The sequence below is a fragment of the Stegostoma tigrinum genome, chromosome 15, assembly GCF_030684315.1.
Source record: "Stegostoma tigrinum isolate sSteTig4 chromosome 15, sSteTig4.hap1, whole genome shotgun sequence".
NCBI lineage: Eukaryota > Metazoa > Chordata > Chondrichthyes > Orectolobiformes > Stegostomatidae > Stegostoma > Stegostoma tigrinum.
The window spans coordinates 48,129,341-48,149,338 of record NC_081368.1 but is presented as its reverse complement, the minus strand read 5'-3'; the positions used below and the strand labels follow the sequence as shown (position 1 = coordinate 48,149,338).

At 37.5% G+C, this 19,998-nt stretch overlaps 1 protein-coding gene across 1 annotated transcript in view; it reads right to left on the bottom strand.

The window, feature by feature from the left end:
- LOC125458669 (ecto-NOX disulfide-thiol exchanger 2-like) overlaps positions 1–19,998 on the bottom strand; it is a 173,736-nt gene that overhangs the window by 29,310 nt on the left and 124,428 nt on the right. The window contains exons 6-10 of the mRNA XM_048544111.2: positions 17,439–17,645; positions 16,813–17,046; positions 15,232–15,444; positions 10,682–10,788; positions 7,929–8,043 (exon numbers count right to left, since the gene is read on the bottom strand). Of these exons, the coding sequence (XP_048400068.1) occupies positions 7,929–8,043; positions 10,682–10,788; positions 15,232–15,444; positions 16,813–17,046; positions 17,439–17,645 (876 nt within the window). The remainder of the gene's footprint in view (positions 1–7,928; positions 8,044–10,681; positions 10,789–15,231; positions 15,445–16,812; positions 17,047–17,438; positions 17,646–19,998) is intronic.

The following is a 19,998-nucleotide window of genomic DNA, read 5'->3' as shown; positions in this document are numbered from 1 at the left end:
ACTAAAACATAGTGGTCGACCAATCAAATCATATCTGGAATGCAGCTTACACTTGTCTTATAAAAAGTGTACAAGTTAGGCTATAGGCGGTCTCCATAATATACTCTCGGGGAGTCTCACATGGTCTATAACAAAGTGCATAATTACACCAGGCAATGACTTACAAACTTGCCCTCCTTTTTGGATGAGAAAATGTCTTTCAACTTTCCTCAAATCCTTCTGACAATTAGTTTAAACCTATTGCCCCTGGTTACTTTACTTTTATTGAGGGAAGCAGAGCCTTTGACTTCACTCCAGCCAGGTCCCTCAATTTTATAAATCCCAACTTTCTGCCTTTCAAAACAGAGAGCAACTGCAATCTAGCCAGTCGTTCCTCAGAGTTAAAGTTCTCCATTTCTGGAAAAGTCCTTGTAAATCTCCCTTATAGCAGAGTCATATTCTTCCTCTATTGTAGATCTTTATGTATTATTCCACATGTGGTCTAACTATATCCTTTACAATTCAAGCATAACCTCACTGTCTCATATTCTGTGTCCCCACTGATAAAGGAATGTGCATTAAGTGTTAACTGGCATCTATTCTGATGGGGCAGTCTGTGATTTTATGAAACATTGCGTCTCCTAGACTTCAGCATCTATAGAAAAAGGTTCTCTCTCTCTGTTTGTACTATCAATTCCTTCAAAATTCCAAGGCAATCAAGTTACACTTGTATCACCTATACTCAGACAACACAAGCCTAGTTTGTGATATTTCTCTTCATAATGTCACCCTTGGTACCTGGGTAGTATTCTACTCAATTACTGCTGCATTCCTTCAAAGAAGCATGAATTTTGACAAGGTGAGCTGCTCAGAACATTATCTCCCAAATACAGCCTACTGAGGGATTTTTTTTCACAGCTCTAGCTTATCTTCCACCCCTTTATATTCTAACCCACCAGTTATGTCAACATTCCATTAGCTTCTCTGATATGTTGTACTGATTTTAATAATTTGTACTCCAAGAAATCTTTTTGAACCATGCTTTAACAAAAAAATTCAGGTATGTGGATTTTCTGGGCCACCATTCATTCGCACATCTAGTTGCCTTTGAGAAGGCAATGCTGAGCTGCCATCTTGAACTTAGTTGGTGTAGGCAGATCGACAGTGCTGTTAAATAACAATAACCAGGATTTTAAGCCAGTAACAGTGAAGAAACAGAGCTATATTTACAAGTCAGGATGGCCAGTCACTTGAAGGGAAGACACAGATAATAGTAGTGTTTGTAAAACATCTGCCACCCTTGTCCTTCTAAAGGAGGTGGTCATGTTTGAGGAAGGTGCTGTCAAAGGAAGCTTGGTAAATGGTATACACTGCTGCTACTGTGAATTAGCGGCTGGAGCAGTGAATGTATGGATGTTGTGATGCCAATCAACAGGGCTGATTTACCTGTGTTTTGGAGCTGCATTCATCCAGGCAGGTAGGGAGTATTCCATTACTATCCTGATTTATACCTTAGCAATGACGAACAGAGTATGAGGAGTCAAGTGGTGAGATATGTGCTGCTGGATTTCAGGTCTCTCTCTTGCATTTGTAGCAATACTAACCAATGGCTCGTCTAATTCACGTCTGGTCAATGGTAACTAGCAAGATGTTGATAGTGGGGGACTCGGTGATAACAATGCCACTAAATGTCAAGGGGCAATGATGAGGCTATCTCTTGCTGAAGATGGTTGTTATTGGGACTTGTGTAGCATGAATGTTCTTTGACAGTTCCCAGGCCAAGCTCAGGTATCGTCCTGATTCCGCTTCTTTTGGACACCTGAAGCATTCAGAATGATGCTGAACACTGGGAAATCAGACATCTCCACTTCTGACCTTATAATGGAGGGAAGATCATTAAGTGGTTGAAGATGATTGGACTGAGGACACTAACAGAGCAACTCCTGCACAGGTGTCCTGTAGCTAAGATATCAGACCTTCAATATCATATCATGGATAAATGCTAAACCTTTTTTTCCCCTAAATATTATATTATCTAAATCAGCCTCATTATTTATTGGTCTAAGCTGGTGTTGCTTTTGGAACATCTATTCAAATGCCTATTTTGAATACATGAGAGATTTGCCACCTTTCTAACTTGAGCTATTCTGCTTTTCCTAATCAAATTAAAATAGAAATCTCACTATAACTCTGATTTTACCATAAGCATTACATTCCAGCATTAGCATTCTTTAATCTCTCCTTTCATACATTATCACTTAATTGCTTTTACCAGCAGGCTTGCAGACAATTCATTCATAGTCTTACCTGCCGTCTTCTCTTCACTTCTGACCACAGAAGTTCCACTGATTTCTTTCTATATCCTCTTTTACTAATGTTGGAATAACGGTTTGATCATTTGCTGTTTTTGTTTCATACATACTGTTCTACATAACAACGAGGAAGAGTCGGCCATTTGGCCTCTAGCCTACACTAACATTTAAGAGGGTCATGACTGATCTGATTTTAGCCTCAATTCCATATCCTATCTACTCTTCAATAACCAATAACACCCTCATCAGTCATGAAGTGACCGACATCAGCCTTAAAGAAATTAACTGATACTATCTCCACCATTCATCAGATTTCCAACTTCTGCTAATCAATTTCTTATTGTTTTTAGTAATAGATTTTCCTAAAAATTAACTCCCAAGTAACAAAAAGGCTGGAAACTGTAAGGCAAATCTAGGCCCATTTTACAGAAATTTATATTTGCATAAAAATGTTTGCCTCATTCCAGCAAATGCTTTGAAAGTTATCAGTTTAAGATCCCATTGATAAACATATTATGGTACAGTGGCTTACAGAAGAGGCTAAATGCTGAAATCCTGATAAAATCTTCATGTACATGAGAGAAAGCACAATTATACTCATATAAATGAAGGATTCATAAATAGCATGCTAATTTCATTGAAGAATAGCCATTTTGCCATCAAATATTACTACAGTGACACAAGCTGCAACGACTTGAAATGTGAGCACATGATTACTTGTTACAAGCCAGTTCACAGCTGATTGAAGAAAGCAGAATGTAAACCTGAAGTGTAGAATAAATTGAAACCTGTTGGGAGAAAAGTAATTTTGAAGCCTCCATTAAGACCACTGTAGACGGGTTTATTAATCAGCAATATGTCCTTGTACATGAAAGACTTAACGGTATAATTGCAAGAATATCTGTCAAGGCATTTTCAGATGCTGGAAAGATGAACTATTGACCTTTAGGCAAGGCATTGTTCAGCTCAGAAAAGAAATGCTAGATAGGAAACCATTAAACTGTATTTGCTTTCTGAAACAATCAGAATGTAGCGCATGGTGTCATGGGGGCTCAACATTACATGTTGCAGTTATCTGTAGTTAATCACATTGTTTCCAGTCAATATAGAGATATTCACATGTATTTAGCTCACTCAAATTATATCAATTCAATCACTGTCACTAAAATATTTTTCAATGCTGCAAAACAACATTTTCTCTATTCCATCTCGAATTTATAGATGCTACCAAAATAGAATGGGCCTTGGGAACGAATGATTTTTCTCACTCCAATCTTTCCCCTTATTTTGTTTTCTCAAACACAGATTGGTTCCCAAAACTGCACCGTGAACGCTGCTAACCTAAGGTCTCATCCAACTGATTTTCTTGTGCATTCAAGGAATGTGCACTTTAATGGCTAGGCCACATTTGTTGCTATCCTTTTAAAGTGTAGTGCCCAGAAACGGATGGAAAATTTCAAACAAGGTTGAACCAGTGTTTTATGCAGGTTTATCATAACTTCCTTGCTTTTGTACTGTATACATCTATTTATAAAGCAGGGTATCCCATATGCTTTATTAATTGCTTCCTCAACCTGTCCAGCCAACTGATTTAGGTACATTGTGATACAAATTTATGCTTATCTGGCACTTTCAAGTATGGCATTCTTAAGAAATGACAGATGTGCTAGACAAAGAATTGCCATACGTCGTAGCTATACATAAGAACATAACATAAGAACATTAGAACTAGGAGCAGGTGTAGGCCATCTGACCCCTCGAGCCTGCCTCACCATTTAATAAGATCATGGCTGATCTTTTACAGACTCAGCTCGACTTACCCGTCTGCTCACCTTAGCTCTTAATTCCTTTACTGATCAAAAATTTATCTAGTTTTGCCTGAAAAACATTTGGTGAAGTAGCTTAAACCACTTCACTGGACAGGGAATTCCACAAATTCACAACCCTTTGGGTGAAGAGGTTCTTCCTGACCTCAGTCCTACATCTGCTTCCCTTTATTTTGAGGCAATGTCCCCAGTCCTAGTTTCACCTGCTAGTGGAAACAACTTCCCTGCCTCCACCTTATCTATTCACTTCATAATCTTATATGTTTCTATAAGATCTCCCCTCATTCTTCTGAATTCAAATGAATATAATTCCAGTTTACTCAGCCTCTCCTTATAATCCAACCTTCTCAATTCTGGAATCAACCGAGTGCATCTCCTCTGCACCCCCTCCAGTGCTAGTATATCCCTTCAACTAAGGAGACCAAAACTGTGCACACAGTACTCCAGTTGTGGTCTCACCAGGACCCTATACAGCTGCAGCACAGCCTCCTTGTTTTAAACTCCATCTCTCTAGCAATGACAAACAAAATTCTATTTGCCTTTTTGATTACCTGCTGTACCTGCAATCCTACTTTTAGCGATTCATGCACAAGGACACCCAAGTCCCTCTGCACAGCAGCCTGCTGCAATTTTTTTACCATTTAAAACATAGTCCTATTTTGCTGTTATTCCTACCAAAATAGATGACCTTACACTTATCAACATTGCACCCCATCTGCCAGACCTTTGCCCACTCTCACTTAGACTATCTATATCCCTCTGCAGACTTTGTCTCTTCCACACACTTTGCTCTACCACTCATCTTAGTGTCACCTGCAAATTTTGACACACACTCCAAATCATCTATGTAGATTGTAAACAATTGCAGTCCCAACACTGATCCCAGAAGATTACTATTTTTGTATCTAAAATGCAGTACAGCATAATAAAGATAACATCAAATCAAAATTATTAAGAAAGATTAAGAAAGGCGAAGTGGTTTTTCACTTGAAAATGCAACTTTCAACATCTTTTGCACCATTTCAATAAGTGTGAATTAGATTCGGAAAATTCACAAAAACATTGTTCACATTAGTTAGGGATTTAAAACTAAAGAACATAGTTTAAGCGTAAAGAAAAATACAGCATTCAAATATTTTCAAACTTATTACTGAATCAATATCCACTACGTATCAGATGTTGCATTTCAAACTCAAATCAGTATGTAAAAATGTTTTTCGACATGTCTTCTCTTTAGTCCATCACTTTAATCTGTATGTAATCAAATCTGCTCTGTTCTCTGCTCTGAGAAATAACTTCATCTGCTCCAGTATATCAAATGTTAGTTTTATGCTTGAAGCAATAGTATAAATTTCCTCTGTATACTCTCTAAAAGCCTTATGTCCTTCATAATACTGCATCTACTGGCTGAACTATCATTTATGCAAGTCTAATATGACTTCCTGGGTATATTTGTAAATTCTGTCTTTACTTAAAAAGCCCAGGAGCCCCTGTTCTTTGTTGGCTGCTTTATTAACCTGTTGCCTTTATTAACCATCTTCAGTAATCTAGACATAAATATGTCCATAAGATGTAAGAGCAGAAGCAGGCATTCGGCCAGTTAAATCTGCTCCACCATTCAATTAGATCATGGTTAATCTGGTAATCCTCAACTTCACCTTCTTGCTTTTTCCATATAACCCTTGATTCCCTTACCAATTAAAAATATGCCCCAGGTGTGAATGTACTGAATGATCAGACCTTCACATCTTCCAGTGGTAATGTGACAATGCTGTGGCTTTAAGAGGTGCGTTTTGTGCTGGTTTCTCTTAGAGAGAGAGACTGAGGGACAAGTGCCAAATAGTCTACAGGAAGATAAACAACTTGCGATTTTTTTCCCCCCAAAACCTTGACACAATAGAAGCAGCCTGAGTGGGTGTAGCCACGTTTTCATAGATCCAGGATTTTAATTAGCTTTTGGCAGTTCTGGCTGGGATCTCAGCAGAATCTCTCCTGATTGCTACACGCTCTCTCTCCAAATTGTCTGTTGGGGTTTTCCTCCTCGATTATTTCTGAATTTATCTGTCTTTTTGCCAACTGTATGTTTATGGGATGTTAATATTAGAACAGTTAATTAGTGGATATTTTTAGTTCAGAGAAATTAACTGAATTGCAAAAGAAATGTGTAAAAACTGAAGTAGTTGTATCAAAATCCATACACAGAAGAAGAATCTAAGTGTTTCTCAGAATGTTACTATCGTAAAAACAAAATCTCGATGAGGAAATGGAAATCATCACATATTCAGGCAGATGAGAAACGGGCAGAAAAAGTTCATCAGTTTGTACAATTGGTGAGTTATAGAAAGCAGGTGTTGCAGGTAGCACATAAATTATCAACAGGTGGTCATTTGGATGTAAGGAAAACTCAAGCCAAAATACAAAAATATTTTTACTGGACTAGAGTGCATAAGGATGTGATTGAATTTTGCCGATCATGTCATATGTCTTAGATATTTGGAAAACCTCAGTGATAGAACTGGCACTTTAAAAACCCATTCCTGCATTTGAGGAACCTTTCACAACGGTCTTATTTGATTACATGGAATGCCTATCTAAAACAACAAGTGGGAATCAGTACTTGTTGACTATAATTGATGTGTCCAACAGATTTCCAGAAGTCATTCCATTACAAAGTATCAAAGCTAAAAGGGTTGTGGAAGTATCAATGTACCATATGTATTGCGTACTAGTAGTGTAAGACTATCGGCTTTTAAAAATGAAGCCATCTTTGTATATTACTGGTTCATTTATTGATGGTTCATGATGGGTGTTTATGGACGTTTCTGTATTGGAACAGTTAATCACTGTACCTATTATGTTAAGCTTTCCAGTGGAGTTATTATTGCAAGTTCTTTCTTTTGTTATACTTTAACAATAGTATTTGAATAAATGATGTTATGCTTAACATCAAATACTTTGACCAATCGAATTGCATCTTGAACAAAGCAGCTCACACTTATCTTAAGCAAGAACAAATTCGGTTATTTCGAGGGGGGCTGGTCCATAATAGGAAAGAATTTTACAGATTAACTACCTTCAGAAGAAATTTATCCTCATCCAGATTCCTCTTTTCACTTACCTCCCATTTATCTTAAAATTGGATCATATAACCTGCAGTGTCTTTCCTCACTCTACCAAAATACAACACTTCACTCTTCTCATATTGAATCCAATTTGTTAATTGTTCATCTATTCCACCAGTCTATATCCTGTTGAAATGTATTACTAACTTCCTTGCTGTTTACTATGCTTCCATGTCTTGTATTAACTTCATATTTCAAAATTAAGTTCAAATCAGTAATGGATATCTAAAGTGTTAGTATTAGTACTGAATTGTGATAAACACTAATCTGAAATATAGTACAATATACTTTTCTTTAGTTAATGTTATATCTATCTTGCTGCCGCCCCTCTTATCCTTGTACAGGTACAGTGTTCTGGTATTTTCTCCTGAAGCCTTATTGCTCCTTTCAAGGTCCTCCTTAAAATCTAGCCTTTTGACCAAACTTTTGTCCACCCATTCTACTATATCTTTATTCGGTCCGGTGTCAATTTTTTTCTGATTACCTGAGAATCATTTTGCAATGTCCTACCATATTAAATATAAATATAAGCAATTTAAGGACAATTTGTTGCTGCTGTTGAATACAATAGGTAGTCTTCAAAATCTTAAACATTAAGGTATGACAACACAGTCCACACAGTAGTTTAATTTTTAAAAAAATGAGTGCCAATACATATTAGAATATTACGTTATCAGAGCACCTCCTACCTGATTCATCTGTAGTTTTGTTCTCTGGCATTTCTTCGACTTCGTCATCAGACATTTCCATTTCTTCTTCACGGCGAATACTCATTAGCTCATCATTATGCATACTGCGAATTTCCTGAGGATGTGGACAGAAGCTTTTGATTGATTTCAGAAGGAGAACTCCACAATCAAAACTGGCTGATGCGCGAATGATCTACACCTGCTAACTCCTTTTTGACAAGTTTGATACAAATTTACAAAGAACTAAGCAAACGGTTTTCAAAACATTTGCCATTTTGGAAAACAATTTAACCAAGTTACATTTCAAACCTGAAAAACGTGTACAGAGTAAATTTTGTGAAAACATAAGCAATATCTCAAAGTGCACCTCCCAGTTGACAACCATTTCAACTCCCCCTCCCATTCCTCAGAAGACATGATCATCCTGGGCCTCCTGCAGTGCCACAACGATGCCATCTGCAGGTTGCAGGAACAGCAACTTATATTCCGCTTAGGAACCCTGCAGCCCAATGGTATCAATGTGGAATTCACAACCTTCAAAATCTCCCCTTCCCCTACTGCATCCCAAAACCAGCCCAGTTTATGCCCACCTCCCTAACCTGTTCTTCCTGTCACCTATCCCCTCCTCCCACCTCAAGCCACACCCCCATTTCCTACCTACTAATCTCATCCCGCCCCCTTGACCTGTCCATCCTCCCTGGACTGACCTACATCCTCCCTACCTCCCTACCTACACTCACCTTTACTGGCTCCATCCCTGCCAATTTGACTTGTCTCCTCTCCACCTATCTTCTCCTCTATCCATCTTTGATCCGCCTCCCCATCTCTCCCTATTTATTTCAGAACTCCCTTCCCCTACCCCACTTCTGAAGAAGGGTCTAGGCCCAAAACATCAGCTTTCCTGCTCCTAAGATGCTGCTAGGTCTGTGTTCATCCAGCTCTACACCTTGTTATCTTGTAAAAATAGTTTGTCACAAAATTCTTTGGGTTTATTGTTATAGTGATTACATATTACTCCTAGAGCCAGTATTTTAAGTTTAGTCAACTTCAGTTTTCCTAAACAGTGAGCTATCATATGCATTCTTTGAAAGCAAATGGAATGAATAGAACAAACCATTAAGAACATACTCTTCATTCCTCCTTTTGAATGAGGTACAAGATAAGTCATATGGAACAAAGACGTGAACTCACTTTTCTCCCCCCACCACCAACTTAAAGCAGCCAAATTCAGCTTTTCCCTATTCTTCATCGCTCTCATTTCATATAAAAATTAAAAGGCTTGCAATCAAATCAGTAGTTGTGCTTCACTTATTAAGGGCAGGTTACCAAGCTGCTTACCACACACTCCTTTGGTCAAGAAGCTTAGGACATTCTATATCTTCCTAAAGATGCCCCTCAACCACTGTAGATGTATGTTATTGAAAATGGGCTTACCTTTGATGTACAGGTCATTTTAGAGGGACACAAGTTGATACCCCAAAATTAAGTGGAATAAAGTACACTTCATTTTAAAACAATAAGGCCAGTTTTATGCATTATAAATTCTCCACTTGAGAAATTAGTTCTATTTGTACTCACCAATTTTCTAGCGCAGACAGAAAGAGACTACTACAATGGTATTAATTAATAATAAAATGTTTTCAAAGATGAGGATGTGTCTACTTTATTGAGATAGTTATGGAGATAACATTGATAAGTAAAGATACTGTTTAATGAGAAGTATGACAAAGAATGTTGGTGAATATATACCATACCATCTTTAGTCTCTTAACTATGGATCTGCTTTACAATATCTGGTGAATAATCTAAATTAACTTACCTTAATGGTTACAATTATCCTGGGCCGTTTTTTTTTTTAAGTTCAGTGTGAGTGCACTTAAAACAATGTAATTGTTTTAATTAGTTTTGGAGTTACTTTTTCTAGGGCTTTATAATATTCAGATGGAAAATTAAATTTCGGAAGCGTGGCAGCACAATCAAATAAGGACATTTGGGGACCTGGGCTTATCCATATAATGAGAATTGAGTCTCTTTTTGCAAGGAATTCTCATGAAAAATGACTGGCAAGTTTCAATAGTACTTCTTGAGGTCTCAAATCAACAGCATAAAGTGACTAAATCTGATATGAATTCAGGGCAACCAATGTTGATCCAAGGCAGAAGGAATTGAAGTAGAAAGTTAAAAAGTTATGTTTTAATTGATCTTGGAGTTCTTGATGGAGCACCTCCACTCTGTAGGAGGTTGAAGGGTGACCTTATAGAGGCTTACAAAATCATGAGAGGCAGAGATAAGGTGAAGAGCCAAGGTCTTTCCCCCAGGATAGGGGAGTCCAAAACTAGACAGCATAGGCTTAAAGGGAGAGAGATTTAAAAGGGGTCTGAGGGACAATTTTTTCTACACAGAGGGTGGTATGTACACGGAATGAGCTGCCAGAGGAAGTGGTAGAGGGGAGTACATTTAGACGGTTTAGACATTTGGACAAGTACATGGATAAACAAAGTTTAGAGGGATATGGGCCAACTGCAGGCAAGTGAACCAGTTCAGTTTAGGAAACACGGTTGGCACGGACAAGTTGGGCCGAAGGGTCTGTTTCCCCCGTGATTCTATTCTAATTTGGAGCAGCAAAAGAAAAACTGAGTATCCAGTGTCCTTCTGACATAAATGCTAGATTCATTTTAACCACCTGTCAGTATTTTTATTGACATTGTATGTTAACACATAACAAGTTGAAAGAATTTAAAGAAAACACTAACCTCTGCTTGTTTTCGCCACATATGCAGATTCTTGCGTTGAGCTTTTGAGAAATGGTCCCACGCCTTTTGCTTGGAGGAAGAGTGGAAAACGGAGACAATCTGCTCAACTTTGGTGAACAAGGGAGTCAAACAACCCAGTTTATGGTCCCACCAGGCATTTAGTGAGGAGTAGAGAAGTAAAAGAGGAAGGGAGTCAGGCAGGCAAGCAGGCTACTGTGGTCACTGCAGTTCTGTGATCAGAGTAAAGTGACTCCAACTTGTACTTACTTTGTATGATTTTGTAGGGGTGTACCTTCCTCAGGTTCATTGCCCATTTCTTAGAATTCTATGTTTTTTTTTATTGCTAAACAGATTAGATATCAAAAAGAGTCAAACCTATATATTTCTTCTTCAAGCGTCCTGCCTCCGAAGCTGTTTGATTAATCCACAAGAGACAAAAACATGGAACTTTTTGTGACTGCCAGCATATATTTTAAAACATAAACCAGATAACATGACAAATGGAGAAAATGACAATTTAAATAGAACACCACCAGTTGGAGATATTGCTCACAACCATGTTATATAGATTATCACAGCATTCTTGTCATTCTATTTAAACAAAATCAGCTGTTCTTTTTGCTTAATAATACATATTACTCTAATCAAGCAGTAAATAAAACTTATGCTTACATCCAACAACTTGTCGGATTGCAGTAGTGCGAAGAATGATGAGGGCATAGAGGAATCTATAAACTGGAAACATCTGAATTTGGTGTATTTAGTTTGGCTGACAAATTACAAATGTATAGATTTGATATTCCCCTTTATTTCTAGCTCTCTGAGACATTCATAGCAAAGAGGGTGTGAGGTTCCAGATCCACAGGAATGTGGTTGACTCTTAACACTGCCCTGCAGCAATTAGGGATGGGCAATAAATGTTGGCCTAACTAGAGATATCTGCATCCCATGAATGAATTTTAAAACAAACTGATGTCATGTTGAATGGTACTGAGGTGGTGTCCAAGGATGACCCTGGCAAAACTGCCTTTGAATTTCCTTTCATTGGAAATTTGTTTATTTATTCACTGATGTACAGATGAACTTATGTTTACTAACAGGGAAAGCAATTTAGCCTCTGAAAGCAAAGCATATTTGTGCTGCAGTTCTTTTCTAAACAAAATCACTGTAATAATACATTTAGAGTATTACTGTGCATTCTTCAGAAGACTTTTTTTGATTTCAGAGCAATCAGTTTGAAGTTCTATTGCAAATGGGGGAAGAGATGCAAAAAAGTCAGGAATAAGCAAACTTACGTAAACAGGTCTGGATACGTTACGAATTCAAGTCATTTGATGAGAAAAATGCAGAGTGAAGAATATCAGGCACAGGACACAATGTCAGGTGAGAAGGATCTGGTAGAATTGCTGAATAGCTCACTAAAATTCGAAGTGCAGTAAGTGGCACCGAATATTAACTGGACCTCGATTTGCACATAAAGGAAGGAGGGTCACAAATCCGAACAGATGGTAATGGGTCATTAACAAGACAGTAGTATGGCCATACTTGGAGCATCATGTACTAGGCTGGTCAATGAAAAAAGTGGATATTCAGGCAACAGAGACATGAGAGGAAAGGAAACCTAAATTAGGGCACTTCAAAAGTTATGGGAGATTTAAAGGCTCACAAACGTTTTCTCTAATAAAAAATGCTTAACAGAGAAATATTCAAAATTATAGTAAACACAAATCGAGATCAATAATACATTTGAGATTGCTGCAAAATTACTACCTGGGAGGAACAGCACAAGCTTAGAAGTGGGAAACAGAAGACAAACAAGACTTGTCAAAAAGAAAGTGGAAACAGTGAAAAAAAAAACTCATCGGAAAGAATTGGGTAGATATTTTAGGGAGTGAACAATTGAGATATTTGATTGAGTGAGCAGCCAAATGGTATATGCATTTTTCATATGCTACATATTTCATATGTTCATGTACTTTATGCTGTTAAATATCCAAATCCTAATTCTACCATAATTTCAACTGAACTGAATTATGACTTCTGTACACGGAAACAACGTTACATTACCAGAGATTAGTACATTTAGAATTAATTAGTTGTAGGTCCGATATTAACATGCCCAGAAATAAATTTAAAAATTAAGTAATGCCAAACTTCATTTCATGAAGAAAATTCCACTTTTGAAATGCTTATATTTTTAAACAGTTATGAAAATGTGGACTTTGCCTTGGGATAAGACAAAATTCACAGCAATTTCTCATGTTTTAACAAGGATTTCACCAGAGGATTACAGATTAGCTCTCACAATGATATGGGAGACATATTCTTTAGGATGAGAACTTTGTACATATTACAGAGCAATTGGGACATATTACACAGGATTCTTGCCTGCAATAAAATCACAATACATGTAGAATTTGACAAAAAACAAGTGTGCACTTAAGTTTAAATTTAGAACCAAGCTCATCTTTCATTTAAAATCAAATAGAGCTGCAAGTGTGTACTTTGGGAAAAGAGATCCACAGCAAGGTGGCTAACTCTTGATGCCCTCTGGGTTGGGCAACAAACGCTGGTCTAACCAGTGACACCCTCATCCCATGAATGAATAAAAGATAAAAACAATTGAAAGTCACAAAAACCTGCACTTTACTCCATGTTAAAATTACAAATTATTATTATTATTATAATTTTCGACTTCATGTCTGCAGTCAATTTTGATATCAAAATACTGAGGTTAGAGTGTTTAGGCAATTGTCTTGAGCTATAGAAAGTTATGTCATGAAGAATTTTGTCATATTTTCCCATCCTAATAATCAATAAGTGCTGGTCTTAATTTCTGTTCTATTTACTAGAAATACCCTAACTTGCTGAGTTACAGTTGCTTTTCATAGAGGTATAAGCAATTAGATTTCTACTCAATATTACATAAATGGCAGAGAAATTTGAAAATAAGGTGCTGATAGGAAATGCAAAGGTGCTGCATGAAGTGAGAACCAACCAGAGAAATACGTGCAAGTCATAAGCACATATTTCTTCAAGGAAGGGTGAGAATGCTCAAAAAGATCACAAATCATGGCATCCAACTAAATAAAAATATTTAAATTTCATTTTCACTCAAGCTCATTAAACTCAACAAATTTCAAAATAAATTTTGATTAAACCTCATAAATAAGACTTTCAAGTGCATAATTGTGAAAATGTCAATTAAACAATGACTGCAAATTTTCTGCAATTTAACAACTGCTGCCAGTGAAAAGTAGTACTAAGATATGCTCTCAGAACTAGTTTTATATTCTAGAACGTAAAGTATCTCTTGTAAACATTGTAGCAGCCAACTGAAGTTTTTTCAGTGTTTGGAGAATCATATGACAAGTGGCATCTTTTGCTACAGCGCCTGAAGTACAACTTAATAGAGCATACAAATGTACTGCAAAAAGAAGGCTTGCCTGTTTCATATTTCCAAACTATTTTGTATCTTTGAAAATAGAACAGAAATCCTACAGTGTAGAAACAGGCCATTCAGCCCAACAAGTCTACACCAAACCTCAGAGCACCCCACACACCTAACCCACCTAATCTACACATCCCTGAGCATTCCGGGCAATTTAGCATGGTCAATTCACCTAACCTGCACATCTTTGAACTGTAGGAGGAAACCCATGCAGACACGGGAGAACGTGCAAACTCCACACAGTTGCCCGAGGATGAAATCGAACCCAGGTTGCTGGCACTTTGAGGCAGCAGTGCTAACCACTGAGCCACCTGCTTTCAGCGTATAATTGTAAGCACTGGAGAATACAAACAAAGGTCATTTAGTTCTTCAGAACATGTCCTGCCATTCAATAACAACATGGCACAACTTAACTCCTTACATCTTTTATCCCATATCCCTCAATAACTTTTGAAAACAAAACGTTCACTCATTTCACTTTGAAAATTAATAATTTCAGTTAGAGCATTTATAATATTCTCAACTTGGCAATTTATTATGCGTCAATGTTGTTATTTTTAGGTACTGCTCCCTTACTGACCTTAATTTTGTTGAGTTTCTGTTTCAATAGTTTCCTTGGAATGTCTGGCATTTTGACCTCTTTCTCTACGGTAAATATTGTTGTAATGTAGTTATTCAGCATATCTGCCATTCTGTATTACTGTTGTCAAGAACCACTATAATCAGATTTCAACCAATCCACATCTCTTTTATCCATCCTTTGTCCTAATGTAACTATAAACCTTTTCTGTGCTGATTTTGATATCCCATTCACTCTGTATTGGTCGATGAGTCACTATTATAGTAACACAATTCAAAGATGTTTGATGATAACACCAGTTGGCCATGTGCCCAGTTGCTGTTTTATGTCAGTATGTCTTATAACATTTTTATATTATGTGAATCTTATGTTTTGGTCATAATTACCCTGCTCCATAAATAAAGATGCCTGCTTAATTAAATTCAAGAAAAAGAAAACTCATGAACAATAAAAGGTGGAAAATGTTTGTGTTGTCCACCATTACTATTTCAAACATTGAAGAACAAAGTTATTACTCACACTGAACCAAAATCCTTGACAGAGCATTCTTAAACTTCTCTTTGGCTTCTTCCACTTCTTTTTGATGTAGAACTTTTTCATTCATAAGCCTTCGAATATGGCTGTTAGCTGACTGGATCATGGAATAAAAGTTATTTGCTGATCGGCGGTTCACTTCCCCTCGTTCTATCCAGGTATAAAGGGTCTGAACAGCTTCAGAGAATTTTGCATCATCTTCAAAAATGCGATTTGTATATTCAAATACCAGAAAAAGAAACAGAAGAAACCAGATTTAACTTTTCAAAAGAAATCCAAACAGAAGACTTGCATGCTAAATTCTCATTGGAGTTGCTATTGGATTATTTAAAAACTTTTCTAAACATTTACTTTCAGGATTTGGGCAACACTGGCAAACCCTAGATACTCTAACATATTAATGGGCTTTTTTTTTTGTTCATTCACAGGATGAGGGCGTCGCTGGTTAGGCCAGCATTTATTGCCCTTCCCAGAGGGCAGCTAAGTGTCAACCACATTTTTGTGGGTCTGGAATCACATAGTCCAGAATAAGTAAAGATGGCAGTTTCCTTCCCTAAAGAACATTAATGAATGAGATGGGTTTTCCAGAAAATCAGCAATGGGTTCATGGTCATCTAACTGAATAGCTTGATATGCAAGAGTCAACCTGTTGCAAGGCATTGGAGTCATGTGCAGGACAGCAAGTACCCTTCACCAAATTCTATTAGTGAACCAGGTTGACTTGTAAAACAATATTCTGTCATAACGATATATTTTACCCTTGTGTTCGGGCTCAAAGAGACGTAGCAATGTAAAGCTGCAATCTAACTTGCTATCTAATCTCCCTTCATTAAGTTAAATGAATGTTCAATCTCCTCTTCCACAATCAATGTCTAATCCTTCTACAGTTCTTCTAACACTTTGCTTATCTTGTTGGCAGACATGCAAAAGAAAAAAAAAATGCAATACTTACGTATAGCTAGGTTATGAAAGCTTTGTTTTTGCAGAATCCCTACAGCATGGAAGCCGGCCATTTGGCCCACTGAGTACACACCCCTCCGAACAGCATCCCACCCAAACCTACCCCACCCACACTATCCTTGTAACCTTGCATTTCCCACAGCTAATCCATCTAGCCTGATCATAGAATCCCTACAGTGTGGAAACAGGCCCTTTGGCCCAACAAATCCACACCAACGCTTGGAGCATCCCACCCAGACCCATCCCCTATAACCCATGTAACCTACACGTCCCTGTACACTACATGCAATTTAGTATGGCCAATTCACCTAGCCTGCACATCTTTGGACTATGGGAGGAAACCAGACCACCCAGAAGAAACCCATCCAGACATAGTGAGAATGCGTAAACTCCAAACAGACAGTCACCAGAAGCCAAAATCGAATCTGGGTCCTGGGAGCTGTGAGAAAGCAGTGCTCTCGTGACTCTCGTCTGAAATACTGGGCACAGAGCATCAAAAATATGCTTTGGCACTGACAATTTATTAATTGACAGCATTAATAAAACATTGCCCTCAAAAGCTTTAAATGAAGAACAAAGATTTATTGCGCAGAACATTTAAATTACCTTTCAGTTTTTCTGACAGTACAGCACTTTCATGTTCTGAATAATGCACGATTGGTGGTGGTGAAGGCAGTCGAAATCTTTCTTCTTCCACTCTTCGACGATGGCGTTCCTCTCTAGCCATCATACGTTGTTTACATTCCCATTCATAAAGGTCATCTCTAGCTTCAGCAAAGTCAACATGAAGTCGACCTGTATCCTTCTTATCTGTACTGGAGCCTATTCTTATTCGATAACCTGTTAAGGCCCAAAGTCATAAAAAATATTCAAGCATGCCACAACATGGGAAAGGGAAATCTATCATTGATCGATGGATGCTGAAAGACTGCAGAATATACTGCATGTGTAAAAGCCCAGATTACTGAAATGCCAATTTGATGCTGAGTCTGGCTATTTGTTTATTAGTATTTTGGAAAAAGTAATCTCAACAGAAATAGGCAGAAACCCCTCCAAAAAAATTTAGCTAATTATTTGATGTTCAAAATCAAGATATGCAATATTTGTCCTTTAAATTCCATCAAAAAGAGCATGCTCATGGTTTTCAGCAATTATCATGATTATTTAAAATGAAACATTTGGTAAATATGCTATATATAAAGAAACATTGTTAAGGACATATCAAAAATTACCTGACAAAAAGACAGCTTTGTCTATCATGAATTCATCTGAAAACCGAACATGGCAGAAGTTTTTCTTGCTTTTACGAATCGCTATGATTTCACCACATTGTCCAAAAACTTCAGAGATTATCTCTTCTGAAGCATTCTCTGGTAAACCACCAACAAAGACAGTCTTGCATCCTGGAGGCCGTTCTCGTATAGCAGGTGGAGGAAGATCTAAACAAAATAAAAGCTGATTGGTTAAAGTTGTCAGAAGTTATAAACAGAAACATATAATCATGCAAGGTTAAAACTTCAGACACCAGATAGTTTCCTTCAGTTATTGCTGCCTTCAATACTTTAGCAAGAAATTGTTAGTTTCAAGATTAGATAAGCAATTGATTGTGTATTTGTGCCCTCAAAAATAAATCACTGACTGGATATTTGTACTTTACTTAACTTCCACTGTCAGAATTTGATCTTGCTACTCAATCTGTTCAGAGATGTGGTTACATACATTCGGAGCAGGTAAGCCATCTGGCTCAGAGGTAGAGACACTAACACTACACCTCAAGAGCCCTTTGATCCATCCATATTTCTGGGAGCAAATGATAAAAGTCACATGTTGTGATATGACTGGTAGCTTACCATTCAAACAAACTAATTGCTTTATTAAAAACGTGAGGACAATCATCACAAGTTAGATTGAGTTCTGGCAGACGGTATTATTTGAGATTCATTGTTCTTTAATAACATTAAATCAATCCATAAATGTAATTTCAATAAAAATAATTAAGATGCCTTTTCCTTTATTCTTTCATGGATGTGGCCACTGTGGGTAAGGCCAGCATTTATTGCCTTTTCTTAATTATCTTTGAATTGTCCTTTAAGAATCAATCACATTGCTGTGGGGCTGAGGTCACATGCAGATCAAACCAGAGTGGACAGATTTTCTTTCTTAGAACACGGGAATAAACCAGATAGATCCTTACAACAATCTATGATAGTTGTCAGTGTTACCATTAATAAAACTAGTTTGTACTCCAGACTTCTCAGCTGATTTCAAATCCAAACAACTTGTCAGGGTGACATGAGAACTCACTTCACCAAAAAGTATTAACCTGGTTCTCCAGACTACTAATCCACTAACATTATCAGATTTTCCATCAGCTTCTCCATTACTGAGAAATTAATTGAGTGTTTTCAGGTCCCCTTTCCTCTACAGATATAAAGAGAGATTTTTGGGTTCTGACTATGGGATATGAGGACTAGGGTGCTTTGGTGACTGTATGATTTGAACCTCTAACAAGGCTGGTTACTGGAAAAAGAAAGGGTCGTGGTTTTCCCATAAATCATGTCAAGTAGCGTAGCAGAATCCAGGGCCATGTGTGCCACATTGGAAAGTCCGATGTTCATGCAAGGCTGCAAGTACAACCAGAGGGAAAGCAAAGCGCCTTAAAAAAAAAAGACTTGAACTAGAAAGGCCTTCTTTTATTTCCAGCGTTTGGGGATAAAGATAACAATTGCATACTTTTAGGCAGATATGTTTGCATACACCTGTCAGAACCCAAGTTATTATATCTTCCGAGGGAAATAGCAATTAGAAGATGGGCAGCATACTTCATTATTTACTCCTGTATTACGCTCAACAACAGAGGGCATGATTCTAGATTTTGTATTAGGAAATGAAAACCGACAGACGAAATAGAAGTGGGTAATCTTCTTCAGTATAACGATCATAATACATTTAGATTTAGCATTGATATGACATAGGACAAGGACGGTGCAAATGCGAAAGTTGGAGAAGGACAAACTTTACAAAGTTGAGAGATGATCTGTGCCAGAGGTGAATTAGTCACAGATACTTGAAGGAAAACCAGTGGGAGGCATTTAAAAGGGAGGTCTATAGACATGGGACAGTAGGACCAATGGGCATAGTCTCAGAATAAAAGGACAGCAATTTAAGTGAGACAAGGAGCAATTTCTTTCAGATAGTTGCAAGCCTTTGGAAATCCTTGCTAAAGAGCTGTGGGGGAAAAGTCCTTGCGTACATGTAAGGCTAAGATAGATAGATTCTTGATGATAACAGGCATTAAGGATTACAGGGAATAAGTAGGAAAGTGGACATGACTCAGCCATGATCCTATTGAATGGCAGAGCAGGCTTGTGGGGTTGAATGGCATACTCCTGTTCCTATTTCTTTTGGTCTTATAGGTTAAGTTAAAGCAGAAAAATACAGCTTATAACAATGTCAAAAGGAGTAATACTTCAGGAAGCTTAGAGGATTTTACAAAGTACAAGAGTAAAGTGACAAAGGAAATTGGGAAAGGATACCAAAAAAAATTGGCCAGTAAAATTAAGGAGAGACCAAAACCGTTTAATTAGTACATCAAGAACAAGAGGATGACTAACGAGAAAGGTTTGGTCTGTTGGAGATGTATTGTGTGTGAAGGCAGAAAATGTGGGCAGGATTCTTAATGTGTGTTTTGTCTCAGTTTTCACAGAGAGGGATGAGACAGACATTCAGTTAAAGAGGAAAGTGAAATATTAGATAAAATGAGGATAACACGAAGGGAAGTAGAAAGTGGAC